This window comes from Rhinoderma darwinii, chromosome 10 (assembly GCF_050947455.1).
Source record: "Rhinoderma darwinii isolate aRhiDar2 chromosome 10, aRhiDar2.hap1, whole genome shotgun sequence".
Taxonomy (NCBI): Eukaryota; Metazoa; Chordata; class Amphibia; order Anura; family Rhinodermatidae; genus Rhinoderma; species Rhinoderma darwinii.
The window spans coordinates 29,719,181-29,732,639 of NC_134696.1; the positions used below are offsets into that span (position 1 = coordinate 29,719,181).

The 13,459-nt window shown below is 39.4% G+C and overlaps 1 protein-coding gene across 3 annotated transcripts in view; it reads right to left on the reverse strand.

Moving 5' to 3' along the window:
* Positions 1-13,459, reverse strand: part of MORN1 (MORN repeat containing 1) — a 261,533-nt gene that overhangs the window by 101,572 nt on the left and 146,502 nt on the right. For all 3 annotated transcript variants that reach the window (XR_012850962.1, XM_075840954.1, XM_075840955.1), the window contains exon 11: positions 434-579. Coding sequence is in view for 2 of the 3 variants with exons in the window: in XM_075840954.1 (XP_075697069.1) it covers positions 434-579 (146 nt within the window). In the remaining variant the exon portion in view is untranslated. The remainder of the gene's footprint in view (positions 1-433; positions 580-13,459) is intronic.

Here is a 13,459-nt window from a genome sequence, read left to right on the forward strand (position 1 = left end):
CCTTGAACTAATGTGGAGGTAGTATCGGTGATTGTGAAATGTGCCATTTTGCTGTTATACAAAGCAGCAGAAATAGCTACTTTTTCTTTGTACTCGTTCAGTCAATTATCTCTTTTTTTGACACCTGCCAACTGCTGTGGCGATGCGTCTCCTGTTTATTATCTGAATAATCCTTTGTAGGTAACAGGACAAAAAAATAACCATGTTGTTTCACACAGACCTCCTTCAAAGTGAATTTCCTTTTTCCCCGTGAAGACACATGCTTTCTGCTACGTGGTCGGGAGGGGAATTTTTTGTTATAAATAATTGTTAGAGCTAAACACAGTAACATAAAGGCTTATATTTAATGCAGTAGAATGCTGCTTTCTACGAATACATTTACTCCAATATAAAACATGATAAGAGATATAGATCATTTACTAATATGGCTTACCTTGTCGTTATACTCCAGAAGATGGAAGAATCTGGCAGGCGGTGGGACAAAAACAACACCTTCAAAGGACGCTTGGCCCGTTTCTACTCGTTTGTTTGGAGGAGGAAGAGAGTTGTCTTCATCACTTATTGAGATCTTGGGATATTCTAGGTGACGGGAAAAAAAAACGTAAATGCCAAAATGGAGACATCAGTCAAATGCTTCACAAGCAACAAGGAAAAGAGTTTCTTCAAGAACAAATGAGAACGTCAACATACAAGCAAAACGTAAATTCGGAATTTTTAATACATTTCTGCAAAATCAATAACAATTTAGGAAAACGAATAAAAAAAACTTAATGGGCATTGGTAAATTATTGTTACCTGTTGTGTAGCTATATGGGATACCACGTACGAGGACAGAAGTACTATAAATTACAAATATATCTGCTTTTTTTTTTTTTTTTTAAAAGGAATCTACTATACATCTTTTATCAAGATAGATAGATAGATAGATAGATAGATAGATAGATAGATAGATAGATAGATAGATAGATAGATAGATAGATAGATAGATAGATAGATAGATAGATAGATATGAGATAGATAGATAGATAGATAGATAGATAGATAGATAGATAGATAGATAGATAGATAGATAGATAGATAGATAGATAGATAGATAGATAGATAGATAGATAGATAGATATGAGATAGATAGATAGATAGATAGATAGATAGATAGATAGATAGATAGATAGATAGATAGATAGATAGATAGATAGATAGATATGAGATAGATAGATAGATAGATAGATAGATAGATAGATAGATAGATAGATAGATAGATAGATAGATAGATAGATAGATAGATAGATAGATAGATAGATAGATATGAGATAGATATGAGATAGATAGATAGATAGATAGATAGATAGATAGATAGATAGATAGATAGATAGATAGATAGATAGATAGATAGATAGATAGATAGATAGATAGATATGAGATAGATGATAGATAGATAGATAGATAGATAGATAGATAGATAGATAGATAGATAGATAGATAGATAGATACAGGTCGTAGGGCCATAGATCATTGTGTTGCGTTACCTGCATTGCAGTAATAAATGTGAATGTTGCCGCGTTTCGATCCACAGGTTGGCGTGATTGCGACACGACAATTGCAAGAAATCCATTACGCTTCTATTTCTTGCAACTGTCGTGTCGCGGTATTGGCAACCTGTGGGTCACAAACCGGCCACAGTCATTACTGCAATGCAGCCAGCACGACACAGCAATCACACAGCGATCTTTGGCCCCGTGACTTGTGTCGCGGCCACCTACACCATGTATCCCTACTCTAATTCTTCTTACTATATCAGCTCAGGTATGTCAGACTGTACACAGTTAAAACGAAAAAAAAAAAACGCGTTGGAATTTGGAGGATTGTACATGATAATTATTTCTACTTTCTGTTCATTTTTGCATGTGGGAAAACACTTTGGCGTTTGTAACACGTAATAATCTTATCAATGCAATAACAATTCCTCAGGGCAGAGAACAGATTTACTACATGGGGGTAAATAGCTATGTGAAAAATGTAAAGATTTGTAATTATTTAATAAAGATATGGAATTTCTTGGAGAATTAGTTTCTGACAGACGCACCAAAGAATGTCAAAAATTAGCTTTATCATGAAACCACCAAGCACCAGAGTGGAACAATTCCTATAGATCTGGGATAATAACCAGTGTTATGGCTTCAGATCCCCATAAATGTTTTTATAGAAATAAGCTCTTATATGCGCATACATATCAAATAATAATATTAATAACAAAAATGAAAGAGATTCCCAAATGTTAGGAAGTCCCGAATGTGTCATTTTAGGTCAGCAGGCCTTGTGTTACGTGTATTTGCTGATAGGGTATGTTCACGCGCAGTGTTTTCAGGAGTATTTTGGGGGGGTAAAGGCCTCGAAAAACGTTACTGGAATACGGACAAACACCTTCCCATTGTAATCAATTGTAATGACGCTTAGTTCAGATGGGGCATTTTTTACTCTGCTGTTTTTTAAAAAACGGCGCGTAAAAAGAAGTAGCATGTCCCTTCTTGAACCATTTTTGGAGCTGTTTTTCATAGGGTTAATTTAAAAAAATCTTAAAAAACGTTTCCTGCTTCAAAAATTCCCCTGAAATCAGCTCCGTAATTTTAAGCTGTTTTTAATTGTGCGTGTGAACATACCCTAAGATAGTATCATTTACCGCAGCTGATGGTTGCTGACAAGAGCAACCACCAATTTTTTTCTTGCAACTATGATAAAATGGCACAAAAATTGAACATGTTGAAAATGTCAGCAAACGGAAACTGCATACGACTAACATAAAAATTACAGTCACATTTTTGCTATTGCCCAAGAGGAAAAAGATCAAATGTGGACATCATGGGTCCCATGGGTGACGTTGGTCCAGCGGCACTTCTCCACCCAGACTGCTGCCTTAGGGTCCCTTTACACCGGCCAATTATCGGGCAAATGAGCGTTCACAAAACGCTCGTTCTGATTGTTGATTGCTGATTGTATCGTTTTAAATGACCAGAATATTAACCTTGTCGGCAGCACATCTCCCTGTGTAAACAGAGAGACGTGCTGCCGACATGATAGAAATGTATGAGGACGAGCGATCATAGTAACTCCTTACTATGATCGCTCGTCCTCATACATTTCTATCATGTCGGCAGCACGTCTCTCTGTTTACACTCCTGCTTGTCCCTGTACGAACTCCTTGTGAAAGGAGCAAACGAGCGCTGATCAACGAGCTGTCTCATTGATCGGCGCTCATTTACATGGGCCATGTAATAGTACCCTTAGTGATCTGGCAGAGTATTCATGAAGCGCTCTTCTCAATGGCAGAGGCAGCTGAGGACTGTGCGGCTGTCATTTAACAGCCATACTGTCTTCTCTTTCTCCCATACAGATCTCTATGACCAGTGCAGAAAGGCTGAAGTTGAACTGGTTAACTGACTTGAATAGCACGGATTCCAGCGCTGCTTTTTTTCTTTCCTGAACTGTCTTCCCTCCTTTTCCATTCCAGAGATAAGGCCCACTGACGTGTTGGTTCCCTCTATGCTATTTTGCTATAGTTAGCCAACAGGGCGTAAGCTAACCTCATGCTGCCTCGCGCTGATTGGTCAGCTTCAGAGGAAGGGAAGCTAGCTCCACCCTGTTGGCTAACTACAGCAAATTAGCATATAGGGAGCCAACAGATCAGTCGGCCATATCTCAGGAACGGTGGGGTCTGTGGCAGTGAAGGAATTCATATTAACCCCTTTACGACGAAGGACGGATATATCCGTGCTGTGCAGGAGCTAGTTCCCGCATATATATCCGTCCTGTGATCGCGCAGGTACTGCCAGTGTACACACGCGATCAGCGGCAGCAGAACGGCTGTTATACACAGCCTGGCTCCTGCAGCAACTGCCGAAATCGAAGCGCGCTCTGATTCCAGCAGTTTAACCCATTAAATGTTGCTGTCAATAGCGACAGCGACATCTAATGTGTTTGACAGAGGGAGGGTGCTCCCTCTGTCACCCTATCGGCGCCCCCGCACCATCGGGTTTCCATGGCAGCCGGGTGCCTAAAAAAGGCCCCCAGGTCTGCCTTCAGCAAATCACATAGTGAAGTCCCCTGGTGGGACTAAAAAAAAAATGTAAAGCAGTTAAATTAAGTTTGTGAAAAAAATAAATAAAATAATTACAGTCAAAATAAAATAAAACTTGAACAATAAAATTAACACATTAATTAAACTGCCGGATGAACGGCGTCCCAAAAAAATGCAAAAAAAACGACGCCAAAATTCTCTCTCTCCCATTCCCCCCATAAAAAGTAAAATAAAAGTTAATCTATAAGTCCCATGTACCCCAAAATAGTACTAATGAGAACTACACATTGTCCCGCAAAAATCAAGCCCACATACGGCCACATTGACGGAAAAATAAAAAAGTTGCGGCTCTTGGAATGCGGCGAAGCAAAAACAAGTAATTTTTTCCTAAAAGGGTTTTTATTGCGCAAACGTAGGAAGACATATTAAAACCTTTACATATTTGGTATCCCCGTAATCGTGCCGACCTATAGAATAAAAGGTAACATGTTATTTACGCTGCATTGTAAACGGCGTAAATTTATAACGTGAAAATCTATGCTGGAATAGCTGCTAATTTTCAATTCTCTCCTAAAATAAAGTTAATAAAAGTTAATCGATATATTATAAGCATCTAAAAATGATGCAATTACAAAATACAACTCGTCCCGCAGAAAACAAGCCCTTAGACGGCTATGTCGACGGAATAAAAAAAAGTTACGACTCTTGGAATGCGACCGTAAAAAAACGAAAAATAATCCATGGTCATTAACGCGCAAAATGGCCTGGTCATTAAGGGGTTAATATCCCATGTGTTTTGCCGTAGGAAAGAGATAAACAACCCCCCTGGTGGTCTAGAGTGGAAAAAGAGAGTCAACTATTAACCTCTTCACCGACCTAGATAATTAATAAAATGTATTAACCTCTAACCCACCCTAGACCACCATTGATATTGAATTTAAAAAATCCCCCTAGACCATAAGTTATACGTACTTACCCAAGTCACCATAGATCACTAGGAATATTCAGCATTTTCCCCAAAGCCACCCCTGTCCGTGGGTTGTGTCTGGTATTGCCGCTCAGCTCCACTGAAGTGGATGGAGTTGAGCTGCAGTACCACACACAACCTGTTGACAGGTGTAGCGCTGTTTTTTGAAGAAAGCAGCGTTTTTGTTTTTTTTATTCTGGATTACTTCTTTAAAGGGTTATTTCCAACTTATACATTTATGGCATATGCAGAGGATATGATATCAATGTCTGATAGATCTAGGTCCCAGCTCTGGGATCCGCACCTATATTAAGAACGGGGGTTACCCGACACACGGTTTGGTGGCCACAGGAAAAACTAGTTGGCTGTCCCTTGCATTCCTCCTGGAACTACCAGGTGATTACTGGAGATAATCTTTAATACTATTTATTACACACCTGCACTTCAATATGATCATCAATATTACATTCTTGTTTTTTATGCATTGAATCAAAATATACTACGGATTGTGAACCCCCATAAACTTGGCTCTGCTGTATATAACTGTGGGCTCAAAAATTGATAACACTTGCAAACATTCGATAAAATGTACACACAACCATATATTTGCTTCCAGAAAGGTCTGCGACGGGTGGCGTGCCGTATGGTTCAATAGGTGTTGACACAAGTACATTTTCTACATTTGACTATCGCCAGGAAAAAAACGTAGAGCTGTAATTTCACAGTATGGAAGCAGTGGACGTCTTAGAGTATATGATCGGGAACTTTACAGCATTTACAGCTGAGAAGAACCTTAAATTATACTTTGGTGTTCCATTAAGTTAAAAATCCATCTTTCTCCATGAAAGGTCTTTATTTTCTAATTGCGATACATTAGTTGAGAGTTAAGCATTTTACAGCTACAAGGACGTTCCATCTCACCATTAGCTTTTGCTGAGGTAGCACTATTAATGCGCTGGGCAATGACTAGGAACCAAATTGCTCGCAGCATAATTGTAATTTCTTAATGCACTCAAAGTCCAAGGAGATTATACAATTTCTTTATATTTCTTCCTAGTTCGTAATAAAAGGAAGAGTTGGAGAGCATTAAAGTGAGTTTTTTTTTCACTTGTCTTTTTTGGATAATCTAGACTGTTGCCACAATATTAGTTTTTCCTCTTTATTTATATATTTTCGGTGGGTACATAATGAGGCAATGTGTGTATGGTGGCCCACAGAGTCACCCCAGCTCTACACTATGTGTGCTGCCATGTGGTGCTTACATATGGCACCATTTTACGAAGGCATTCTTCCTTAGAAGAAATACTAGGACACATAAGGAGGTACATAATGTCCCCATAGACTTCTATGGGCACTGTATTACAGTGCTGTATGACTCAGATTTTGTAATATGGCTGCGCGTAAGAACCCCCCACAGATCTTAAATGGAGACATGATGCAAACAATGAATAAAAAGTCAAACGAAGATATTAACGTTCATTCAACAGGGTAAGGGCCCATGCACACGAACGTGCTTTTTCGGCCGCAATTCCCCCGAAAATCCACGGGAGAATTGCGGCCCCATTCATTCCTATGGGGCCATGCACACGGCTGTGGTTTTCACGGTCCGTGCATTGAAAATAATGGCCGCGGACATGTGTATGGCCCGCGATTTGGGATTTCCGCTGCCGGCCGACCTGAAAATCACGGCCGTGCACATGGCTACGGCCGTGTGCATGAGGCCTTATCCAATGGTATCTAAGGTTGGCGTTACATTTAAAGATTTGTACCAGACTTGGTCATATGCATGAAGTGTCCAAGAAGGGCAATAATATTATGGCTGCCCAAAAATACTGCCCTAAGTAATGGACAAATTTAAACGCTGTGGACATTATTTTCTGTATACAGCACTTAGGCAGGCCTATGTGTCCCCATGCTTACAGACTACAAACAACCGGTATGTGTGGTCTGATCCTCCAGTCACGTGTTACTCCACTCCCTCTATCTGTATGCCAGCAAAAAGTAGAAGCAGATAGTATCAACTGACAACAGAATCAGATTACACACGGGGTTGGTTTGAGCATGGAGACACATAGGTCTGCATCAATGCTGTATTCACAAAACGGTGGGATATTTTTACTGAAGATAAGGCACAAAATGTCTCATCGACTTGAGTCAATGTTGGTGAAACATCTGTGTTTATGATTTCCCTGAATAAACAGATCCCTCATAGCTCACATACTCAGCCTCACCCAAGTAAAGACGCGCGGCTACGTTCCCATCTGCATCGGAGGTTCCTTTAGGAGCCTCCGTAGCAGATTCCATCAAAATTCCTGGAAAAAATAGTGCAGCATGCTGCTAAAATCATGGAAACAATGACGTATCCATTATAAAACAATGGGGTCCGTCAGTGACCGTGGTTTTCAGTTACTGACGGATCTGTCACAGCATTGAATTCCATAATTCTGCTCCTATGACGGAACAGAGAAATAGAGTTCTTAGTGCAGATTTGAACCTAGCCTTACCCTGTTTGGCCATAGAAAGAACTTTGATAATTCCGATGTCATGTAATTTGAATGAGAATGAATGGTTCATTTACTGTGTTATGACAGTTAAGACAATGTCACAAAAGTACCTTAATTGGCCTATTATCTTTTAATGAAGTAATTTGGTCGCTCTTGATATTTATATGGAGATCTTTGTACAATTAGATGAAATTACTCAGTATTTTATTGTCACTTTCTATGTAACCTACTCTAAGAGTCAAAAAGATCATCCAATGTGACAACGTAAACTGCTGTCTGTATCTATTTAGAAGGTATAAACTATGTCCTCAGTAATTGCGAAGAAAACCATACAGAGAAAAAGACTTCTCCAAATTAACCACTTGCAAACCAAACATCAGAACTATAAGCTTTTACCCATTTGAGATATCGTAACACCAACCAATGCAATAGGGTTAGTATAAATATATACACAACAACTTACACTGTTCTGTGTGATAATATAGTACAAAATCACCTAACAATAGAGCACACAGAAAACCAGCTAATAAATATATAACAAATCATTCATCAAAGGTTATACACACATTACCGAAGAAAAATTGATCCCCCACTGGCTGGCCCGAAAAACCCATATTAACCCAATAGGGTATAAGTGCAAGTAGTGCAAAATCAATGGTTAACCACATTAATATATATAATATAATATAATATAATATAATATATACATACATAGCAATGTACTAGATTCCACATAAGTTTGGCAAAATGGAAAAACCAAATCAAGTAAAATGAGACATACAGACCAAGTCAATAGTGAGATCCAACCCCTACACGTGTTTCGCATGTCGCTTCTTCCAGGGGCCCCCGGAACTTATACCCTATTGGGCTAATATGGGGTTTTAGGGCCAGCCAGTGGGGGGATCCATTTTTCTTGGGTAAAGTGTGTATAACATTTTATGAGTGGTACTTTTTATTAATGTATTGATGAGTAATAAAATGTGTTCTATATTTATTAGCTGTTTTTTCTGTGTGTTCTCTTGTTAGATTATTTTTTTCTATTGAAATACCGCAGGTATGAATGGCAGTGAGTTGTTGCTGAGCAATTTCCATGTTATAAAGATGAGTAAACACCTAAAAAGTTGCCATTACAGCTCAAACAGTGGTTGTCCGCAAGTTTACTCAGACTCCTGAATAGCAGGTCTCCTTACGGGAGGGAAGTGTCAAAGAATAACTAGTTAGGCTTCCATTCAAGAGCTGATAACCAATGTAAGAGATCTCATGGCAGTCATAAGGGTTGACATTCCAGTTTGACTGACAGTTTTCTTACATGACTGCTCCATTAACCGGCCGGTTTAGCTCAGCTGAAAGGACATTTTTTTTATACATGGCTGGAGATAAGTGGCTGCCAGACACCACTGGTAATGCTGATAAAGGAAAAAGGCAAAGGTCAAACCTGTCCTTTTTTACCACAATGGGAGGCACTAGGGGACAGTCTAGTGTAACCCACAGACACCAGAGTGTTGGCAGATCCTATAGTTTTTGGCAACGCTTGCCAACCGTTATCTAATGTCTGTGGCTCGCATAAGGGCTTTGTTTATCTTTAATGTCTAAAGTTGGCTTTACACATTTGCCAGCCTCACAGACCCCCGAACATTTGCCATTGGGGAAAAAAGAAGGATTGGACATGTAGGATGTCATCATGCCCGATCCTTCATTCCTATAGAAGTAAACATGTACGCTCGGCTAATATGAGCATGTATGTTTAAGGGGGAATCATGTGTATGTCAAACACAAACTTGTTCAGAGAAGGATTTAAAAAAAACTCACATGCAAAATATTATTATTATCTCTTTCTTAGAGCAAAATTACATTTGTGCAAAAAAAAAAAAAAAGAATTTTGATACCAGAATATCATTAAAATTTACCAAAAATAGAGACGTAAACTCAACCAAAAACCACAGAACAAGTACAGAAAGAACATGAAGCTGGAGACATGTTCATATTCTTCACACATGATATTGTGGCATGGGTTGGATATGAATTAACACCTATAATACCATAATCCAAACAATAGTAACCCTATATATGTCTCAAACACAAAAATAGTTCTAGACATGTATTTGTCCAAAAAATATATATTTTATTGTTCCATAAATATGGCTATCCTCTAGAACCCATACAAATATACATACATAATTAAAACAGACTTAAAAATGATCGCTCTAAGACCACCAGCGAAATACCAGCATAACAGTAAAGGTATATTACATGCATGATGTGAAAAAGGTAAACAGTATAAGCATGTGGTGTGCCTCTATCCCAAATCCCCCTAACACAATTCACAGTCTATACAGTAATACACCGCTAACAGTATTGGTGAGGGACGTGGGATAATCTCAATTACCTGTAGCTGGCATGATGGCTGTCAGTGGTCTCAGGAAAAACACCTCAACGCGCGTTTCGCACCCTTCATCACCACATGCTTTTACTGTTTACCTGTTTCACATCATGCTTGGAATATACCTTTATGGTTATGCTGGTATTTCGCTGGTGGTCTTAGAGCGATCATTTTTAAGTATGGTTTAATCATGTATGTATATTTGTGTGGGTTCTGGAGGATATCCATATTTATGAAACAATAAAATATATATTTTCTACACATGGGTTGGATATGGCAGTGTTAGAAGACAGAAAATTCATCACATTGTCCCCTATTCTTATTTATCATTTTCCAGCATGACTTAGTTTATTAAATGTTTACATCCCTTTCCGATAGAGGGAATATGTTTTCTTTTTTCTCTTCCGTCTGTGTTGACATTTTGAGAAATTTCAATACTCTTGAGAAAAAAACAAAAAACTAGTATCTCTTGATCTCCCAGCACAGTCCGTGGGCGATCTCTGCACTCTCTAAATAATTTGAGACAGGCAAGTATAAGATGTGCGAACAAAGAACAATTCAAGAACAAGGGATCCAACCTCCTATTTTGCTTTTTTCTGGCCAAAAATCACAGCCAGCCAACATTTTACAGACAGATTTGAAAACCAAAAATCAAGAAGCTGAGAAGTAATACACGTCCATAGCTTAGATAAATAATATGAACACATTAGCAGCATTTACAGTGAGTTTCACGATAGTTATTGTAATGACGGGGTAGGGAGACAGACAGGTGAGACCTAATCTACCCGCCACTCAGTCCCTGCCTACTTGCACGGCCCGTCCTAGGCGACGGCGTACAACTGGGCGACGGTCCCTACGCTCAATATGTGCACGACAGACAAACAGACAAGGGTACACAGAAGCTAAGGGAAATGGGGCAGTTGCCCACGGCAACACCGTGAGCAACAAGAGTAGTGAACAAGCCGAGTCAAACCAGGAGTGTACGAGGTACCAAACGCAGAGCAGGAGAGTAGTCAGTAAAGCCAGGGTCAAAATGAAGCAAGGTCAATAATAACAGCAGGAGCAGCAGAGCCAGGAAACAGGCAGAATCACAGGCAAAGGAGGAGCAGGAAATGAAGGTATAAATAGACAGAGGGCGGGAGCTAGCTCCATCTGGCCAGGCTGTGATAGGCTCTCCCACTTCTCAGCCTCCCAGCCCGAGTGGTAGATGATCGAGTCACTCTATCAGACCTAGGAGAAGGTGCAGACTGATTAACCACGGGCGTCGACACAGAAGCGGTGTCTGGCAGATCCTTTACAGTTATATTTATAATCTCAATAACCTGTACAAGCTCGTCAGCTTCAAAAACCATCATGTATGCGTCTATTCCAGATGGGGGCCCCAAGTCCTGTGTCTTCATGGACTGTCTGTGACTTTACAGATGGTTGGCATCTCTATTCAGGAATTTCTCTCTATAGTTTTACCTATCAGTATGTTTTTAGAGTATGGGAGGAAACCGAGTACCCGAGCCCACGCAGATGTTGTCCTTGGTCAGATTCGAACTTCGACAACATTGCTAACCACTGAGCCACCGTGCGTCCCAGCGGCTTCATATTCTTCTGATCATAAAACCCTAATATGGACAACAGCAGGGATATATTTTTTTTGGGTTGGGGGGGTTACTTTACAAATTGTTCCCATATTTACAAACTATCCTTGTATGTCAATCCAGTTGATGGACAAACCTTTACATCTAAAGCAAGCCATTTACTTTAGAGTACATATTATAGCACATAACCATTGGTTTCTTAAAAGGGAATGTTTCACCTGGAATTTATTTTACTAATTAGAGACACATTCTTTTTTTTTTTTAAACCATTTTTTTTTTTTGATTGTAGATGTTTTGATCTGATTTGATTTTCTGTACATGATTATGGGGGGCTTCCATCTTGACTGATCAGTCCAGATATATGCTTTACAACAGCCACATGGACCATAGGAAACAATAGTCTGGAGTTGACACATTGACATCTATGGGGGGGGGGGGTCTTTTAAGCATGCTCTGTCATCTGCGCAGAGGTCAATATACAGAGAGGGGGAGGAAGGGAGCTGTGTCCATCACCTATTGTCAATGGTGGATCCTGTGTTGTCTAAATAGAGCTGTTACCTTTTATTATAATCCTGCCAATGTTGATAATAAGATGACTGTTGAGAAGTGATCTTTACAGAACAGGAAGTATCAGCCTATTGTGTGGCTCAGTGGCCAGAGTGAAAACTGCAAGATTTCAGACTTTAAAATATAGATAATAACATGGAAAATGTAATTTAAAAAAAAATCACAAACATTTTTTTAAAATAATTCAATATGTTTAACATAAAAACTTGATTTAAACAATAGGTAATTTTCTGATAATACATTCCCTTTAATGACCCATTTATGCTAGTAGCCAAGGAATATATATATATTTTTTTTGTTTCCTAGCAGGTGCTATATAACACAATTCAATCCAGTCTAGTCAAGAATTTATCTGCAATAGACAATTTCTTCCATGGTTGGGATCTCCCACTATTAGCTAAAGGCAAGAACTGCTTCAATCAATGCTCTCAACACAGGAAGACAGCAGGACTCAAAGTGAGATGAATGAATAAATGAAAATGGATGACCTGGCTGGGAAGAGCCTCACGGTAATGGTAATATTGACAGGAATTAAAATAAATGTCTGCCCCATGATGTCTCCTTTACCTGACATATCCACAGTTCCGGAAACCTCCAGAAACACTTACAACCATATGTGAAAGAGCAGCAGCTCATGTTAGAAGCTGAACTTTTATAAGTTGACAGCTTTCAGGTTAAGTATTCTTATAAACAATATATGAATAGCGCACTTCGAATCCTAAATGATTTGAGATTTTATTGATTCTAGCTGGCAGTTACCCTTTAATTATTTTTCAATGAAATTTGGCAACTTTCATGGTGGACCACTGACTGTTTCAACATGCTGAGATTAGAGGAAGGGAAATCGGGAGTGGATAGAGCTCCAGGCCGGTGACCGCTTGGAACATGGATTAACCACATGATTGATCAGATTAAGTGACACTCTCTTCTTAGAAGATGAGGGAACGAAAAAAGAGGGAGAACACCTGGTGCACATATCGCATCATCAAAAAAGAAAGGCAATAGGGGCATGGGGGTAAGAATTTTGCTTACCAAAAGGCATTGTGCTGGGGACACAACACCCTCTTGTGGGGTCTGTGTTGTGATAAGTGTAGGAGGAGGTAGAAACATTTTTGGAATACTTCCCCAGCACTGTCTCTTTGCAAAGAAGGTAAATGCAGAGGATATATAGCAATCAGTCCATGGAAGGCAGGAGGTAAAATGCTATATGTTTTATGGAGAATAAGATACGCGTTACTAGATCGGACCGACCTCTTCACCAGGCTAAAAAACATACCAAGCTATATACCCTCTGCATTTACCTTCTTTGCAAAGAGACAGCGCTGGGCAAGTATTCCAAAAAGATTCTACCTCCTCCTACACTCTCTTCTTAGGGCTGAA